Raw genomic sequence first — 20,132 nt, forward strand, 5'->3', positions numbered from 1 at the left:
CTTCCCCTCTGTATACCCACCAGAGGTTGAGATTGACACCCTTTGAATAGAGTGACAGGCCTCAGCAGAAAGAGGTTTCTCCTCCTTACTGCTGGAGTAGATGCTGCCGCTGCTGTCGCTTGTATCGGACTCGCTGCTATGCGCTGTTATAGAGGCAAGGATAGTCTTGACTCCTTCATCCTCAGTCGAAGGGTATATGTTGGACTTCCCCTCTGTATACCCAGCAGAGGTTGGGATTGACACCCTTTGTATAGAGTGACAGGCCTCAGCAGAAAGAGCTTTCTCCTCCTGACTGCTGGAGAAGATGCTGCTGCTGTCGCTTGTATCAGACTTGCTGCCAGGCACTGTTATAGAGGGAAGGTCATTCTTGACTCCTTCATCCTCAGTCGAAGGGTATATGTTGGACTTCCCCTCTATATACCCAGCAGAGGTTGGGATTGACACCCTTTGAATAGAGTGACAGGCCTCAGCAGAAAGAGGTTTCTCCTCCTCACTGCTGGAGTAGATGCTGCTGCTGTAGCCCAAATCAGACTCACTGCCAGGCACTGTTATAGAGGGAAGGTCATTCTTGACTCCTTCATCCTCAGTCGAAGGGTATATGTTTGACTTCCCCTTTATATACCCAGCAGAGGTTGAGATTGACACCCTTTGAATAGAGTGACAGGCCTCAGCAGAAAGAGCTTTCTCCTCCTTACTGCTGGAGTAGATGCTGCTGCTGTCGCTTGTATCGGACTCACTGCTATGCGCTGTTATAGAGGGAAGGTTATTCTTTACTCCTTCATCCTCAGTCGAAGGGTATATGTTTGACTTCCCCTCTGTATACCCACCAGAGGTTGAGATTGACACCCTTTGTATAGAATGACAGGCCTCAGCAGAAAGAGGTTTCTCCTCCTCACTGCTGGAGTAGATGCTGCTGCTGTAGCCCAAATCAGACTCACTGCCAGGCACTGTTATAGAGGGAAGGTCATTCTTGACTCCTTCATCCTCAGTCGAAGGGTATATGTTTGACTTCCCCTGTATATACCCAGCAGAGGTTGAGATTGACACCCTTTGTATAGAGTGACAGGCCTCAGCAGAAAGAGCTTTCTCCTCCTTACTGCTGGAGTAGATGCTGCCGCTGCTGTCGCTTGTATCGGACTCGCTGCTATGCGCTGTTATAGAGGCAAGGATAGTCTTGACTCCTTCATCCTCAGTCGAAGGGTATATGTTGGACTTCCCCTCTGTATACCCAGCAGAGGTTGGGATTGACACCCTTTGTATAGAGTGACAGGCCTCAGCAGAAAGAGCTTTCTCCTCCTGACTGCTGGAGAAGATGCTGCTGCTGTCGCTTGTATCAGACTTGCTGCCAGGCACTGTTATAGAGGGAAGGTCATTCTTGACTCCTTCATCCTCAGTCGAAGGGTATATGTTGGACTTCCCCTCTATATACCCAGCAGAGGTTGGGATTGACACCCTTTGAATAGAGTGACAGGCCTCAGCAGAAAGAGCTTTCTCCTCCTTACTGCTGGAGTAGATGCTGCTGCTGTCGCTTGCATCGGACTCACTGCTATGCGCTGTTATAGAGGGAAGGTTATTCTTTACTCCTTCATCCTCAGTCGAAGGGTATATGTTTGACTTCCCCTCTGTATACCCACCAGAGGTTGAGATTGACACCCTTTGTGTAGAGTGACAGGCCTCAGCAGAAAGAGCTTTCTCCTCCTTACTGCTGGAGTAGATGCTGCTGCTGACGCTTGTATCGGACTCGCTGCTACGCACTGTTAAAGAGGGAAGGTTATTCTTGACTCCTTCATCCTCAGTCGAAGGGTATATGTTGGACTTCCCCTCTGTATACCCACCAGAGGTTGAGATTGACACCCTTTGAATAGAGTGACAGGCCTCAGCAGAAAGAGCCTTCTCCTCCTTACTGTTGGAGAAGATGCTGCTGCTGTCGCTCGTATCGGACTCGCTGCTATGCGCTGTCATAGAGGGAAGGTCATTCTTGACTCCTTCATACTCAGTCGAAGTCTTAACCTTTTTCTTCTAGGAATAAGTAAGAAAGTGAACACAGTTAAATGTCGCTATCACGTACAGACTCCACGTTACTGTAAAAACTTGGTCAGCTGGTAAAACCAACATCACTCAGCTCTTTGGGACAAACCTTGAAACGAAAGCAACACAGCCTACGCCACCAAGAGCTCTTCTTCTTCTTTCCTTCACCTGAGGCCTCCTGGACAACAGCCTCACTCTGTGGAGTCTGTTTAGTTTTCTGTTTGAAACAACAACATAAGCTGATACAGCTGAAAGAGACACAAATAACTGCAACACATTGTTAATTTGTTTATATTCAGCTCTGATCATACCTTGTTATGATGGAACCACCTAAAAATTGAAAGGAAATTGCCCATCCTTATTGTTAAGTAGTAGGTGTAGATCAACCGATTAATCAATGTATAAACTTCTGTAATATTCTCTGTGTGAACAAACACTTCTATCTCCAACATTAGTCAGCGTGGGGAAATGAATGTTGGCTACTGCACCAATATTTCCTTTGAATCATACAAAGCATTTTCCTTTAATGCTACATCATATCAAACACACCTGTCATGGGGTTTTACCCATGTCCTTTAATATATAAGGTGGCAAATCCCTAACATACATCATGAGTGGCAGCACATCAGTAGCATTAGCATAGCTGTATCATCAGGCAGCATGGAAGCATGTTAAGCTAGCACTCACAAACCATTTAATCTTTCTAAACTGTACTGATTCACAGAGTCCACAACCAATAGTCAAAATAATCTCAACGACACACAGTTTAATTTCACAAACATTTATTGTTATTTAATGTTTTGGGTACATGTGTTTGTGATGTTATATCCACCCTCCCTCACCTTCCTGCAGGGTCCTGGTCCCACTGGCAAACAGGAAGTGGGAAATTCCAACTCCATTTATAGAGAGGGGAATCTGGAGTGTACCACATAAAAGCTAGTCCAGAGGAGTGTTTTAAATGATATCACAGAAATGCTCTTTTAAATGCCCATCTTATATAATAGTGTGATATTTCTGTGACAGGCTAGGTCGGGTGAAATGCTGATGGGTATATTTATATTTTTCAATGTCATATCTGATAGAGATTTGTTCATTGATATTTGTCTCTATGGTTTGTCTTGTAGGAGGGGCTTCCACTATAAAGCCAGTGGGTAGATGCTCCTCAAGAGAGATCTAAGCTTGGGCCTGGAGGCCATGTGTACGAGAGCCCATGAGTCAGTGGCCTAGTAATGGGTATTTGACTTCAGTTTGAAGGGTTTTTGTTTGTTCGTTTAAAGAGTTTGTTGGTGATGTTATCATTAAAATAGTTGACGAGAAAGAATACTATATTGTGAGCTGCTGTAAACAGAGCTGCAGTTTACCATCAGAGTTGCTTGAAGCATATGATATGGTTCAAGTGCAGATCCATGAAGGGTTTATCACTTTCTTTAATGTTGCATATCAGGGGTTTTTTGGGGGGGGACATTTTCATTGATTTTCCAGGCAACAATTCAAGGATTTTGATGGAAAAATCAGGCACATTAAGGGAACCGATATCAGTGAGCATGTGCAATTTGGTGCAGCTTGATTAAATTAAGGAGACAAACGGGTCTTGGTGGAGGTCTGCGTTCTACTGAGTGCTGTTTTAGTTTTTATTCAGATTTGGTTCGTGCTGACTTCCAGAGTACTGCTGCACATTGTCAGACACAAATGGGAAATATCACAGTGGACGATACGAGAAGTCTAACTTTGAGTTGTTATGAAGACTAAAAAGCTGCGATATATGATGATATTTTTATGTGACAAGAGTTTGTGAGCTGGATTCCACATATGTGTTCCATGTATCTATCAAATAAAAAATACCTATTTTAAAGAAAATCACTTTTATTTTCAATCAATTCATTAAAACTGTACAACTCTTATTCTCAAGTGGCTGACATACTGTGTTACATAATATATGTAAATACTTAACTGACATCAGCCATAAATAAAGGGTGGATTGCAAACTTGTGATAAATAAAACCCAATAAAAAAATTCCTATACAGGCCAGTTGGCACTGCACATCAGTGACATGTTAATGTTTAATGCATGAACCATTTACTCGACATTTTGAACTGTTCAGTTTAAAGCTACATGAATCACATGAATTAGCTTTAGTTCAGCTAGTCATACTTACAACCAGTGGCTATGAAATGCAGCATTTAACCCTAACCCTAGTTGTATATAAAGAACTAATCAAGTGAATAAAAGGAAATTTCACTCCAGCAGAGGAGTCAGACTGTAGGTGTATGGTAGATGATGCTGGGAGATTGGATTTGGACAGATTTCACTAACTCAATTCACAGCAAAATCTAATTGTTTTGGTTAATTTCTGTCTAAATACATAAATACATATACTTCACGGTGCGGGGCGCTGGCCAACTGAGTGAGTGTAAGTAAAGTTTTGGCATGCGCAGGACCTGAGGCTGCTCTTTAATTGGTTGTTGCAGATTTTCCATGGGACGCAGCTCTCTGCTGATCACTGGATATATAGTATGTGTTCCTAATAAAGGAATAAAGGGTTCAGTGAGTGTATCTGCAGATGTTGTCTGATCAACAAGTTTATCCGAAACCTGCCACCTGCAAACTCAATCAGTGGACGTTAGAAATGATATAGACATACGATGATTAGACCACTACAGTAGTGGGTGTGTAGTAACAGGTGGCGTCTGTCTTTCTCAGCGATAACTGAAGCAGTTTTAAACTTTGAATTAAATGTATAAGGTTGGTTGGTTTGTATGATCAGGACCGGGGCTTTTCTTTTCAAATCCCTCAAAGCTCAAGGTAACAGAATTACAACAGAGTTGGCCCCATGCTCATGCATGTGAAACACATGGAACATTAAAAAAAACTCATTTTTATTTTCATTCAATTCATTAAAACTGTACAACTCATATTCTCAAGTGGCTGACATACGTTACATAATATAAATACTTAACTGACATCAGCCATAAATAAAGGTTGGATTGAAAACTTGTGACAATACATATATAGGCCAGTTGGCATTGCACATTACTGACAAGTTAATGTTCAATGCAAGCACCATTTACTCAACATATTAAGGGCACTGTTCAGTTTAAAGCTACATGAATCACTAAATTAGCTTTAGTTCAGCTAGTCATACTGACAACCAGTGGCTATGAAATACAGCATTTCAACACTAGCTGTGGTTAACAGTTTTTTTAGTTTAGTGTAAAATTTTTCCTTATCATGGCCATGTTAAAAAGTCTAGCACTGCATCGTTTACGTCAAAAGAGCAAGAGCAACAGATAAGAACAATCTAGCTGTAATGCTGTGGGCAATGTTATTACAGGTTGCTGCCTCTGAGACAAAGGTAACAGACAGAAATGTTCCAACGCTTCTGGTAATAACTTCAAAAAAGATGTTAGGTTTCTGACCCAATCTACAGATATAACCATAGGGACCAAACTCAACAAGGACTTGAGTTGGGTGGTCATGTTGAGCATGATCATGAAACATTATCCAATCAGTCAAAATACTAAAATAGATCTTAGTTCTGTCTACAAAGAATGAACTTTTAACTGGTCCATTCTTCTGTATCAACACTGTAATACCTTGAGTGATTCCATGTCAAGTTCATATGAGCATATGACCTTTATAACTTGTAAATGTGAATGTGGACACTAGTGAACATTTTTTACAAAAACTCAGTTGCCTGAGTTACATTGCCTCAATGTTAAAAAGGTTGATAATTAAGGAAAGAAAATGTCAGCCAGTTGATGTGTCTGTAGGAAATATGAAACTTCCTGCTCTCATTAAGGACACAGGGGCTGTATGTGAGAACGCAAATGTCCGAATGAGACTTTCTACAGAGTTTTTCTTGCCAGCTCCCTAGAAAAAAACTTTAATAATGATTATGTCCACAAGAGCCCAAGTGAGAACACAGCAGGATATTATCTGGAGGATTCACTAAGAGTGAGTGTGTTGATGTTTTTAACATGCAATGGACACAAAAACCCCCCCCCAAAAAAACAGTATATATAAATATCTCAGAATGAAAAGTAGTGCCACACTGATTAAGATGTCTAGAGAGCCCTTGGTGGTGAGGGCTGATGCCTGAGTGGATATGCTGTAAACAGAAATATGTGATCTCCATTGAGGAATCAATACATGGCGTCCGGCCTCTGCATTCGGTGCCACCGCCCACTTGAACACTGCAGACATTTCTGACTGAAGTGTGTATGTAATAGCTGTATGTTGTGTATTTGGACTGTGCCAGGTGACTTTGTCCAGGTGGAAGACAGAGCAGGCAGGACTCTATTCTCCCTGTGACTGCATCTGTTTACAGAAGGCCTCGAACTGCTGCTGCTCCAACTCTGTCATCACCTTGTTCAAAGCATAGATCTGAAAATAAAGACGGAGGCAACATTAGATGTTTACTTTGGACATCAGATCAGGTTTGAAAATAAATGAGTAGTGATGAAGTTTGTCACCTCTGCTCTCTGTCTCTGTTTGAGCTCTTGCTGTGCAGACTTCTGTCTGCCTCTATCGCCTCTTGTCGGGGTAGAGTTCAGCTTTGGCTTGTCCTTACGGCAGGTGGGCTCCATGGCAACAGGCCTCGATCAACCTAAGAGGGTTCAAGAGAAGATAGTCTGTGAGACCATGTCAAAAATATCAACTGACTGTGTTCTCAATTATAATACAAACCACCAACAATTACACTGAGTTCCTATATAAATGCAACATACAAGTCATCAGCAAAGCCCCCTTGATCAGAGTATAACAACTTAGTGCAGACACATATGAACAATATCTGAACATGGCTATAACCTCTTTAAATAGTGATGTGATGCTCATTTGAGATGTAAAGAATATGAGACAGTTCATTAGTCTTCAGTCTTAATGTGAACGCATTTAGCAAAGTCATGTTCATCTAATTGACGGTGAGGCTGCATACATTTCAGCTAACGTCATTATCTCACTGAGAAACAGACCGAGAGTAACGGCAAGGACGCAAAATGTTAATAAGCAACAATAACACGTGTAATCGACATTTTCTATGTTAAAGACATAGCTCCTTTACGAAGCTAAAAACATTTGTTTCTATTTTCCTCACTGTTGAAAGTCTGACATTAACCCTGGTAAGTTAAACGTCAGCAAATCAAGTCTGTCTAAATGACTTGCTAATGTTGATGCTAGCTCACGTTTGACTTGCTGCCCAGTAACGTTAAGATATTAGTTGAGATAATGGAGCACGTACCTGGGAAATATAAAAGCTGTGCAAAAACTAAATTCACGTTTAATATGGTCAGTAAGTTGACTGTAGCGAGCTACTAGCTAAGCCGAATCACAACAGCTGTTCCCAGTGTGCCACCAGTAAACAAGTCCGAGTAGAAGAGACGACTGAACAAATGTTTCGGTTCCGTTTCTTCTTCTTGGTCTGAGGAAATACATGAATACAAAACAACAACAAACAGCAGTTTCTTTTAAAAACTCACTCACTCTTCTTCTTCTTCTTCTTCTTCTTTTTCTTCTTCTTCTTCTTCTTCTTCTTCTTCTTCACTGGCGGGTGGCAGCTAACGTCAAAGGCGCATTACCGCCCCCTACTATGCAGGAGTGTGGATTACAGTGTTTGGTCTGCGGAAATATATGAATGAAAAACAACAACCATAGCAGTTTCTTTTCAAAACTCACACAATACTTTATGTTTCCCTCCTCCAATACTCAACACATTCTTCAGTTTCCCCCTCTCTGTGTTATATATCGGACAGTTTCCTCCCCTAAACAAACCACGTTCACACTGTCCTGACTGCTGCTTCCCTATTAGATGCATTGTTTTGTTTAGTCTTGTGTCCTATTCTTAGCCTTGATATAACTGTTTGTTCTCCCGTGTTTGTCCCTATTGTTTTCATTCCTCCCACTTTTATTTGATACAGATGTCGTCCTTTTCTCTCTCAATCCCATTGTTTTTGCCAGTCAGTCATGATGCTACTTCTAAATATTGTTTTGGCTTTGGCCTTACTGAATGTTTTAATGCTTGCTAAGCGAGTGAGTCTGCCCTTTTATCACCCTTCCCAGTGAGCTTGGATCCACATAAATCAGACTTCAGTTTGTGAATGATATATATATATATATATATATATATATGTATACAGACCACAGTACCACAGGCCGCACAAGTACCACTATATATATAGTGTTTCATATATTTCATAAAGAACATCTGCTCTGCAGTGGGATGACATTGATCGTAGTGATAACAATGCTGATAGTGAATCTGAACATACTATAACCTTTTTTTAACTTGTTTAGCTCTGTCCACTGTATTTGCCATTGTTATTGCCAACATCTCCACTGCATATACTGCCAGGTGATCAGGTGTTCTTTGCTTTATATTTACCTTTTCTTGTCTTCTGCCTTTTATGACAATTTAGCTGCACAGTTTTGTACATTTTACAACTAACCAGACTCTTTCACACACTTATTTTACTATTGCATCCATTTCTAAATCGTTGGACTCGATTGAAGTATCATACATTGTGTAAATCTAATATTAGGGTCATATTTGACGATATATAAACCTGATGATTCTGTACAGTAGATTTCACATCCATGAATAAAAAGTGACAAACAGTAACCCTAAATTCACAGGATTTCTACATGAATTTGAATTACATATCAAGACTCTACAACTTACAAACACTAAAAAGCAACAAAACTGTTCTAATTTTTAGGATGAACAATACCACCGGGTAAAAAAATTGTAAAGTTTACCTCCACCAACGAGGTTTATTTATTTTTACCCCTGTCCATTTGTTTGTTTGTAAAAAAGATTAAACTCCAACAATCAACCATTTTTCTACAAAACTTAGTGGAAGGATGGGTCAGCAGAGAACCCATGACAGTTTGTAGATTTGGAGCAAGGGGCCGATCGAACAAATTGTGGAAAAGATCATCCACTTTTTACATTTTCACTATATGAGTTTTTTTTTAATTTGTAATTTAAATTATTGAATTTAAGGGGACTAGTACCATTCTGGCTTATTGATTCACCCATTTATCTATTGTGAGGTCACAAGAGCTAATACTCAACATGGGACAAAACTTAAAAAAAAAATTGCTTGTCCACCAGTGTGAAAAATGTCTTTTGGAAGTCTCTGAGGAAGGATAATTCAGTGATCTCCGTCAGAGCTGAGGCTGAGCTGAGTTTATGCAGTGGAAGAAGACGGGAGTAGATTTACCTGCAAGCATCACCATTACGTTATCCCTGTTTTTACACTGCATCTCTAGGTCTGACCACAAGATGTCGCCCCCTGTCCAAAAGTCCAGTTACACATCAGCTACATGTTAAAGTATTTTGATTAGCACAAATATTTTTCACATAGGACATCTTTTAACAAGAAGCTAATATTGTAAGGTGCATATGAAAAGAAGAGACGATTGGCAGCAGAGCCTCTAATCAAATAATCCTGTTGAAATCTGTGGTCTGAGCCCCTGACTCCTGATTAAATAAAAAAATAATATGATAATAATATTGAGACAATCAAATAGCTTGCCTGTATTTTCACTCTTGATTTAGAGTGGATAGCTGATAGTGAATACTCACACCATGTATATACACACACTGCACACACTTCCCCCTCAGGGCTACTCTGCAATGCATAAATCAGTTGGGTGAGGAGTGAGCCTGACACAGGTTGAAAGGTGGTCCAGGACACATTTATCACCTTTGAAACAAAAACAATCATTACGAGGGGACAGAATAACTGAACACTCTCACACACGAGGTGAGGAAATCGTCCTCTTGGACCAGGGTACCTGACAGCACTGGTAGTCTCCCGTGTTGTTGTGAACCTGAGCTCTGAATGTGTGCATGTGTGCCCTCTGGCAGCAGCTAGGCCACAGAGATTTATCGCGTGGCATACCAACGGTTTACCTGGATTTATCCTCCAACTACAGGAGAGCGCTCTCCCCTGGAATAATATCCTGCCAAGAACAACTTCAGCTGAACGCTGCAGACAACAGCCAGACCTGCTGCTCCATATGCACATAGCAGCATAAAGGAAAAACACACATGAAAAGTCTGAAAATCTCCAGCAGAGGTTCGATGTGTTGCTGAACTCACATATCTGTGTGTTTGGTTGAATGCACTGCTTCTAAAAGTTGTATTTCCAGGAATTAAAGAATTTAATGCAGATTCCTGTCAGCAGTTAATGTAACACACAAGATGTTCTGACTCAGTTGTAGCTGATGAAATATTTTAAATAATCTGTCATGAACCTCCAGAGCTGGGAGAGTTGCGAGGAAAAAAACAACCAAAAATGAAAGGACGTGATGTGTGTCATGCAGTTTTGGTTTATTTGAATGAAACAGTTGACTAACTGGGCAGTTAGTGAGTCGTCAGCTGTCAGAGATGTGTGCCACCCACAGAAAATCCAGGGTGAAAGACGTCACAGCACTGACCACACTGTCTGATTGACAAGTGATTTCTGGGAAGAGCAAAGCACAAACAGCCGCAGTAATGACAGAACCAAAGTTAGCAGCAAATCACAGGAAGAAGGTGGAGCACGACTACCCGGCACCATAATGAACCTGCTGAGATGTTGTTAATATTATAAAGATGATGTTAGATGAGCTCAGGAGCAGCTTTAACACTGGCTGCATACATGATAGAGCAGTTAGCTTGTGTGAGAGTTGGTTCAGAGACATTACAGTGGAGGGGTGGAGAAATGGTGAATTTATTGTCAGATAACTAAAGTGTAGTGCCCGATGCAAACCTGCCTGTTTGCCTGGCCTGTGTTAATGCTCCATCAGAATTATCCCTTGTCATTAGTGAGTCTTTTAATTGTTTGTCCTGGATTTTTTGTGCAGAGTGTTTTATAAACAATCTATGGCACAGATTGAAGTTAGAATGACATGACATAGAGTGTGTTCATCTTACCTGGTTCATCTGCAATGAAGATTTTATAGTCAATGTTTTTTTCATTAAATGAAACTGTATTTGTTTTATTACAGTTCATGTGTGTGGTTCATATAGAGGTTTGAAGGATTTATTTTTTCATGCATTGCATGTTGGCTATTTCAGAGATTGTCACTTAATGTAATATGTATGTAATGTAATATGTGTCATATAGATAATTTACACACTAATACCTTTGCATCAAGCTTAGGTCTGTAAAGGCCTGCAGGTTTTCTAGTCTTAGTGTCAGATATCCATTCAAATCCCCAGAAGATTCCTTCAGTAATTCAAGACTAAACGATATTGTAGTTAAAGTTGCAAACAAAACGTTCTCATGAGAGATGTTACAAGTTAAACACTCAAAAACTCACTGGGACTGTGTGGATGTGGTAAGACAGGACAGATGCCAACAAGCCCACAACAGCCATCACATCTTGTTTCTAAAGTTACTGAGCTGTGTTTGGTGCACAGAGCCACCATACACTTAAAACCAGTATGAAGAGCAAAGACAACCACACACAAGTATAACTGAGTCAGGAAACTGAATGTTTGTGTGGAGGGCTATCGATCATATCAAGACAATGGTTTTCTTAAAAGACACCAGTTGCTTCATACAAATGAAACGAGAAAAAAAACAGTTGCATGATTGTAAATTAAAATAAAGATGAGATAATATTGACTCAATTTACAACCTGAAAAACAGTTTTAAGACACTGAGGGACTTGCATCATTTTTATCTGTTGTGTGTGATACAATACTAAAACAAGTAGCTGCTGAGATCCACAGGTGAGATAATCACACGGGTTGTAAACCCGCTGAGAAAATCAAAGATTCAAATGATCAGTTGGAGATGCCTCAGTCGACTGAGATTCTTCAAGTTGAGGTCATTTCATGTCCCCTGAAGTAGCAGCAGAGTGAGAACTCCTCTATGTTGAAGATATCTGTGATGGTTACAAGCAGCTGCTGACTCTGACCCAGAGTGAGTCTGAGGGAGATGGAAGCAGTTGCACAGTCAGGCTACAAGATAACACCATTTTCTGCCTTCTGCTTAGAAGTGGTGAATTTACATCTCAAAATCATATTGCCTCTGGCATTTTGAAATCGTCCGTCGTCAGGAATCCTTTAACCTCTCATTCCCTTTATTGCATCTCATGGAGGTGATGGTGTGGTCCTTGCTAATGAATTAACAGTTGTGAGAGAAACATGATTAAATCTTTGGTCTTCAATACAGAACTGTGCTCCTAGATCGTTGGACAGTCAACTTGAAACATGAGTGACCAAAGACGGGCTGTGGCAACATTTTGTCAGAAATGTAGGATCAACATTTTTACAATGTGACTGCTACTACGAATCATGTCTATAAAGCAACCAATACAACATGAAAGAAGGCAGAAATCCACTAGCTTCAATTTCAACTTTAGGAAAAACTATTTCTCCTCCATCTTTTTGTGGTTTTCTGCACTATTTCCACTGCATGTTTATTTTTTTACTGTATTTTCTGGCGATGGATAACATGCCACTGCTTTCTTGGACCATTCTCTATTTACATAGTACCTATGAATCATCATACAGCCATCACAATCTGATATGCATCACATTGTTAGTCATGTTCACCCTAATCACCTGTTCCAATTTCAAATATACAGACCAATAGGCACATCAGTTTGTCTCCTGATCCAGCAGAGGGTGTTCAATGTCAGCTTGACCTGTCGTACGCCCTCTTGACCCATCAGTAAAGAGCCAGTGATCTTACATTGTTTTGCTACAGAAATGGAGGATGCTAGTAAGCAAAGCCATCCTGAGCGGAAGCAATCACGAGACCAGAGCATCTGAGAAGCGTCTGTTTGTCGACATTATATTATGTCACTGCCTCAAAACAAATCTGTGGGCTCACCTGTACACAGCAGCAGAGGAGGCACCATAGACGAACAGGGCAAGGTCGAGTGGTAAACCTGGTCTTACTGCTTAAACAGGGGTTGGATATAATCAAACAAATTGTGTGTCATGTCAAATTGGAAAAATTGATTGTTCTAGCCATCAGATTGTGCATAGAAATGTGGGTCATAGTGATGTCAGGGGCGTCAGTGATTTCTGAGGGGTGAGGAGTTCACTTTACTGAGGACTTTTGAACTTTCCTGACATTTAGATACACAAAAACATCAATTCAAAATAAAAATAAAAATGATCATAAGATGCACCACGCACAGCAAACACACTCCTACATGAGAGGATTTGACTTGACGCATCCGGTGTCAAGTCGGACTCAGGCAGAGCAAAAGAGTGAGGAGGAAAAGAGATGAAAAGGTTAAGAAGTAAGGGAAGACAAGATGGAGAGATGGATAAAGTTTTATAGAGTGGCAGAGAGCGCTGGAGAGGGGATGGATGAGGTGTGGAGAGACGAGCCAAGGAGACGGCAGCGGCACAAGTGTGTGTTAGGAGCCTTGTTCTTCTAAATTAAACTGCCTCTCTCCAGGGGAAGCTCAGCTCTGACTGCTCTTTCACACCAGCGGCCCTGAACACACAAACTTACCACAACCTCCTAATCCTGCTCGCTTGTCCGCTGCCAAAAAACACACATGCATACATACACAGCACGCACACACACGCAAGCATGATGTGTACAAATCCCCATAGTCATGTGCATATTCACACACACACAAAGTCTTTCAGGACTAAAAATAAACGACCATGGTGACTGTGCCTAAAATAACTGGACACACACGCATCCACAAACATACGCTTACTGTACACGCACACACAAAGACCTTCATAAACGCACACACACACACACACACAGGCACAAAAATGCGTACACACTCTGTTGCTCTCTTCACACCTGAACCCCAATAGACCCACAGCCGCCAAAGCAAACAGCAACTAGCAAAAAAAAAGAAAAAAGATATGGACAGGATGTGACCTGACAAGCAAGGGTCAGTGTGGGTAATGTAGCGCATACACACACACCCACACACACACAAACCCACTTTGAACCCTACCAGTATGTTCCTATTTTGATGCCGGGAATGATTTTATGCCTTCTTAACACCACTCTGCTTCAAATTCATATTCATACAGCTGTGGTCACTGGGACCTCAGCAGTATCGGCTGAGACGTGTGGTGAGGAGGTGTGAGGAAAGGGCTTAAGACACACTTTCATTGGGTGATGGGGCAAAGAAAGAGCATGTTAATGTGGCTGCTCTCTCCTGAGAGAAAAACATCCCGAAACATATTGAATGGACTGTGATGTGCAGAGCAGTTTTGGGTAAAGTTGTTTCGACGATATTATGTTCACGTGCATCATCCCTGGCGGTTTATTCCAACACCACATGAACCTGCATGTGACCACAAATGTGTCCCTGGCCACATTTGAGTGTGTGCGTTCACACCTGGCATTAAAATGCGGCCCCACATGCGTCTCGTGATCAGATCTCAGATTGATTGACCTTTATGCAAGAAAACACAATCATTTCCGATTGCAAAGATGCAATGCATGGCGGGACACAGCAAGGAGAAGAAGAAAAAATAAAAACAACACACAGTTCATGGCAGAGCATATTACTACAATTTAAATGATGCCTCCAGCACCAGTACGTTCATATTTCCACTTACACAGAGGACATCAGTTGAGTAGGCGGTCACTTAGAGCTGTCCACTTGTGATCAGATCACAAAAACCTCATGTTAATACCAGGTGTGCACCTGTATCCAGGGAAACTCTTATGTGAGCCAATCCTAACAATAGTTCAGGTCAAAACTCCAGTCAGGGGTGGATTTCGTGGTGGATTTCCCCTCCATCCTTGGAGTAACAGAGAGTTGTCCCCCTCATTATCATTGCAAGAAAAACTATATAAGTTTACATGCTATCTAAATATTGAAAGTACTTGTGCTATTTATAGAAGTAACATAAAGCCTTTTTAAGTTTTAAAAGATTGACTCCCCCCCCTCTCTTTTCACGATTAACATGAAGCATACGAACAACTGCAGTTTGTCTTTTTACTTTAATTGTGATGTTTTTAAGAATGTCTCTGATAAAGATGACTTAAAGGTTGTTGATGATATTTGTTGATGTGCGAACTTCACTCAGAAAACAAACCCAGGTCATAGAGGGAAAGGGAGGTACATATACCCGGTTGGAATTGGCAGTTTAAATTAAAGTCATTCATTTACAGAGTTCTTACATTCATTTTTTGTTACTTGAAAAACAACAGATGCAAGCTAATCCACTTAAAATCTGTTAACAAAACACAAAATAACCAGCACCCCGAAACTCACTTTGAGGCAATACAAAACACTCTAAGTGGTGCACTCCAACAATTTCTAGCATCCAAATCCAACACTAACAGAACTATTCAAAATTGACATTTCACAAATGCTCTATGGCGCTGCTAATCAGCCTTGATTGAAGATCCAGTTGGAGGTTATATAGGGCAGATGCTCTCCAGTGATTGGTAGGGCAGCCTGGGAATCCACCAATCAGGAGGAGGGGGAAGAGATGACAGCAGGTGCTGCTGAGTGAAGGCACGACACGCTCCCACCCATGGGAGCCAATCCTGCACCGGGGACCGCAGAGCCTACTTAACATAAACACACAGCAATACCTATCCCGAGGCAGCCGTAACAGTATGAATGTGACTTGTAGTTTTAGTGTGTGACTATTTAAATGCAGTCCTTTCAATCTAAAGCCTCTAAAAACTAGATCCCTTTGCACTGAATTTGATATTTGACTTTTTATTTTATAATGTGTGCATTTTGACTGTTTCTGTTTTGCTGCATTGGTGCCACTACAAGACAAAAAAACAGCCTATTAGACTATTGGTGCCACTTTCAGACTGCAGACAATGTGGGCTGATTGTGGGTGTGCAAGACCCATTCATTTACCTGATTTCAGTTGAGTTTCAATTTCACTCGTGTGTCTGTTTGTCCACACGTCCACGCCCTCAATCCCCCAGCAGAGGGATAGCATTCCTATGCTGGTATTATTTCATTCATTTCAGTTTCAGGTAGCAATTCAACAAAACCAGACACTGCACCTCTGCTTTAAAGAAATTTATTGCAAACAAGTGGGGGGGGGGGGGGTGTTGATCAATAACATCAACAAACACAAAAATGAAAAAAAAAAAAAAGTTTTTATCATTAATAACATCATGATATCCATAATTATCACTCTTATTGTTTTCATTATAACAACTAGTCAGAGCTGAAACCTGATGGTGCACAACTGTTCCTGGTCTCCCCCCTTCTCCTCCCTATCTATCTCTCTCTCTTCTCTTCCCTCTTTTCTCTCCTCTCCTCCCCATACATTTCTGCTCACACCAACCGGTCGAGGCAGATGGCCGCCCACATTGGTTCTAGAGGTTTCTTACAGTCATTGAGGGAGTTTTTTCTCTCCACAGTCGCTAAAGGGCTGCTCATTGTGGGTTTCTCTATAATTGTTAAGGTCTTGACCTTCTATGTAAAGTGCCTTGAGATAATGTGTAATATGATTTGGCGCTGTACAAATCCTAAATCCTGCCAATTAATTGTAGCTGTTGTGAACACGTCTGAGCAGTGAAGCGTTGTGCATGTGCACTGCGGAGAAAGTCCAGACCCAACTCTCTGGAGATCCTCCACAGGTCATGTCTGAAAACTGTCTACGGACAGACCTCACATCTGTGAGAACACAAAAAATGTTCTCTGTGGAGCATTTTCCAACTGCACTTCACAACATAAGCTGACAATGTGACACTGACAGATTCACTCTGACACCCGTCATAAAACACTCCAGAAAAGTCAGTCAGTTCCTGCTCCAGAAAACCCTGACTGTACAACGTTAAATACAGAAGACAGCAAGAACTTTTCCTTGAGTGCATGGCTCGTGTACAGTTTACAATAATAATTTATGTATACATTTATAAATTCCCTGGCTCATTTAATAAACATCTGTGGAAACCAGTGAGTTCCGACAACTTCACAAGGTCTCCACCATAAATCAGGGATAAATAATAGACGTTGATTTTGTTCTTTGTAACTTATCAATCCTTAAATGTGACATATGTGTATTAAAATGAGATAGTGTGGCTTTGTGGGTAAGTCAGTACTTTTCAGCTTCTGACTCATTGAGGCATGTTCTCATGTTCTTTCTTTTCTCTAACAGCTGCTGAGCCAGTGCAGAGAAAGACTGCAGCATAACTGCCCTGTGTTTCCCACACAGCAAATGTACTTCTAATTGCATTCACTCACCTCGTACACCCCCCTGCCCCACATGCACTCCCTCCGCCCCTCACCCCCTTCACCCTCACACCTCAGCGGTCAGAGGGAGGGCGAGAGTCAGGGGCAGGAAGGAGCTTGGAGGAGAGAGAGGGGTGAGGCTGATGAGGGTGATGGCTATAGGAGGAGGACCGAGGGGAACAGTGTGTCCTTTAAGTCCATGTGAGAGAGACAGCGGGGTCAGTGTGTTTGGCCTGGCTGGGTCTCCTCCATCTCTCTCTCTCTCTCTCTCTCTCTCTCTCTCTGTCCCAAGAGCTGCTGCTTCTCATTAACCCTGTTTGTTTTGGCCGTCTCACAGTGGCACTTAGCAGCAACACGCTCGCCCACATGTGTGCATGCAGATACACATGCATCTCACATGCACATGCGCACGCACACACAAACACACACAGAGGTTTGTTTGTTTTGGCAGTGGCCAGGTGCCACTTAGTAGAATCTCTAAACGCCAGCGATCAGCCAAACACACCACTGTGTTTACATTTGCAGAGCGTGGACACACACACCCCTTCGATTATACACACGTCAAACCAGGCTGAAGACGTGGTGGATTGAAATGGTACACCAGGAACAAATATGCCACAAAAGTATAACTTTACTGTCATCATAATATTTACTTTACTGATTTTTAATTGTTTGTATACTGCAGGGATGAGGTTGTACCTTTGGTTTACAGTTATTTGTTTGAAACATGCTGAGTCAACCACCAAAGAGACTTTCAATAATCAATGTATTCATTCTTTGTTTTATTCTGTTACAGTTGAGTCCCTCACTCACTCTACTTTCTGTTCATCTTTGAAACATTTGAGTTTGCATTTCGCACAACAAACATTTCAGCAAATGATCTCTGTATACTTTAGAGGAGATTGTTGATATGTTGTGCAGGTGATTTACACACTTGTTCTTGTTCAGGTTTCAGATGCATTAAATTCCTATCTGCCTCTCTCTTTTTCAGCATGTTTAATTTCATGAAAATCACTTCTCTGCATCTTAATTGACACACAAGTTCCATAATGTTCCCTGACCGGGAATCGAACCCGGGCCGCGGCGGTGAGAGCGCCGAATCCTAGCCACTAGACCACCAGGGACAACTGTTCTGACTCATAAGGCACCTGGTCTGAAATGTCTGGCCTCTGAAGGGAACAGGAGTTGAATTACCACCAACTACTTCTAGCGGTGGTGGCAGTGCACAGAAACATTCTTGGTGTTCCTCTGGAACTATGAATGGAAGAGCATTCTGTTATTATGAGCTTTCTGAGGTTTCAACTAATGCCAGACATTTCTCCTCCATCTGAGTGTTACTCAAACATTATACTTTTTGCTAAAATTAGGACAAAAGAACGATACAGCCATTAATGCACATATTGCTGCAGATGAAGATCAGCACAGTACAGAAGAATATAACACAATGTTTACATTAGAGTACCATGGTCATCAAGACCCATGCACTGTGAGTGGAAAGCTTGATTTAATAGTTCTGATCCAATTCCATTAAATGGTTCAAAACTGCAGAATATATTCCAGAATTTCATGACGCTTGCTTATGTAACAAAGCTAAAAGGGTTCATAGATCACAGAGGTCACACCTACAAACAAACTAACCAACCAACAAACAAAATGACACTTGAAAAACTAACTTCCTTGGTGGAGGTATTTATGGTATTGCATTTTCATTCGCATGATACTAATTGGGAACTGTACTTCTCCTCGAAAATAACATTTCACACACTGCTCTCTCAATGCATTAGAATAATGATAATTAAACTAATAACACAGAAGTTATAACCCAGCAAAGCAAAAGCACACTGTGAACATTTTGTATGTGTAAACAAAAATAAGATTAGGTCTTTTACTGTCTGCGAGCCATCTATGATACAGAGATGTGCAGCTCAATGTTTGTCTGCTCGTCTTCTTCAACTGCCTCCTCTCACACCCAGTGGCGGCTCTGGACAAATCTCTCATGGGGGCAATTGTTGTGATGCTGGCTAAGGTTACCTGTTTAATGGGTAAATAAATGAATCTGTGTCGTTCCGGTCACTTTAACAGTCCTGCTGTTCATGTCACGTCTCGTCTTGTACTGAGCACAAAATGCTGACGAGTCATTTTTCCTGATGTTTAAATGCAGTCTCATAAACTCAGGACACAGGAAACTCCGGCACTATCACCTATCCCCCCCTATTGGCCAGCAGCCCCAGCTCACACCTCTCCAACACTGCAGTTGAGGAGCTTGGGTCCAACAACTATTTTTAATAAACTGACAATTGCACAAGCACACTTATTACCCACAGCAGTCAGCCAGGTATGGAGAGATGTGAAGTAGTTGAGAGTTTAACTTCTCTCAAATTCCAAACTGTGTACTGTCAGGCCTGGTTCCAGAACAGTGGGGGTGCACTAGTGCAGAGACCTTAAAGTGATCGTCGTCTGCCCAAAAAATTATAATCGCCTAGTTTATATACGTCTAGAGCTGCTTTTATCTGGATGAAATAGTCATAACATGCAAATACTCATAACTATGTTCGTCTGTGGCAACAGCAAAGGTACAGTGTGTCTTTGTGAAAATGTAACGTTCCTTGCTATTCAGTAGTCAAGCTAAAGACATGATTGCAGTTTATGACGTAGTAGGCTATACTACAGTATAGTTTTTCTCTGATGCTTTGTATGTGTTCAGTACGTTTAATATCCTTCTTAGGCTGCATATATCTGCACGCTAGACTGCAATAAAAGACAGGAGTGACCTGGTGGTAGTATGCGTTAAATTTGAAACGGCTGCACTTACTTTAATTTGTGTTGTATAGTAACTGCTGATGGTGTTGCTGTTGTCTCAAAGATCTGCCTAAGTCTTAAGCTGTAGACGCAGGGTGTTTTTTTCGATTAATACAAAAGCTAGTGCCATCAGTAGAGCGCCTCCGTCCAGGCCACACAG

At 41.4% G+C, this 20,132-nt stretch overlaps 1 protein-coding gene, 1 long non-coding RNA gene and 1 other non-coding gene across 5 annotated transcripts; all 3 read right to left on the reverse strand.

Annotated features, from left to right (window-relative positions):
• Window positions 1-1,722: 1,722 nt before the first annotated feature.
• LOC138405363 (uncharacterized) lies at window positions 1,723-2,479 on the reverse strand. The gene is made up of 3 exons (XR_011239070.1): window positions 2,340-2,479; window positions 2,138-2,245; window positions 1,723-2,019 (listed from the first exon to the last, which is right to left on the reverse strand). It is a non-coding gene; the product is annotated as an uncharacterized lncRNA (long non-coding RNA).
• A 2,404-nt stretch (window positions 2,480-4,883) lies between these two features.
• svbp (small vasohibin binding protein) lies at window positions 4,884-7,587 on the reverse strand. Of its 3 annotated transcripts, none has more exons than XM_020086373.2 (3): window positions 7,507-7,587; window positions 6,502-6,635; window positions 4,884-6,412 (listed from the first exon to the last, which is right to left on the reverse strand). In XM_020086373.2, exons 2-3 carry the CDS (start codon window positions 6,613-6,615, stop codon window positions 6,326-6,328), a joined length of 201 nt encoding a protein of 66 aa, XP_019941932.1. In that variant the 5' UTR covers window positions 6,616-6,635; window positions 7,507-7,587; the 3' UTR covers window positions 4,884-6,325. The 3 variants fall into 3 exon arrangements, with proteins under 3 accessions (XP_019941932.1, XP_069369282.1, XP_019941934.1); XM_069513181.1 differs by having other exon boundaries at window positions 7,511-7,576; XM_020086375.2 differs by having other exon boundaries at window positions 7,269-7,518.
• Window positions 7,588-18,225: 10,638 nt separating this feature from the next.
• Window positions 18,226-18,297, reverse strand: trnae-cuc (transfer RNA glutamic acid (anticodon CUC)). The gene has a single exon. It is a non-coding gene; the product is annotated as a tRNA-Glu (tRNA).
• Window positions 18,298-20,132: the final 1,835 nt, after the last annotated feature.

Source organism: Paralichthys olivaceus, chromosome 2 (genome assembly GCF_024713975.1).
Source record: "Paralichthys olivaceus isolate ysfri-2021 chromosome 2, ASM2471397v2, whole genome shotgun sequence".
Classification (NCBI taxonomy): domain Eukaryota; kingdom Metazoa; phylum Chordata; class Actinopteri; order Pleuronectiformes; family Paralichthyidae; genus Paralichthys; species Paralichthys olivaceus.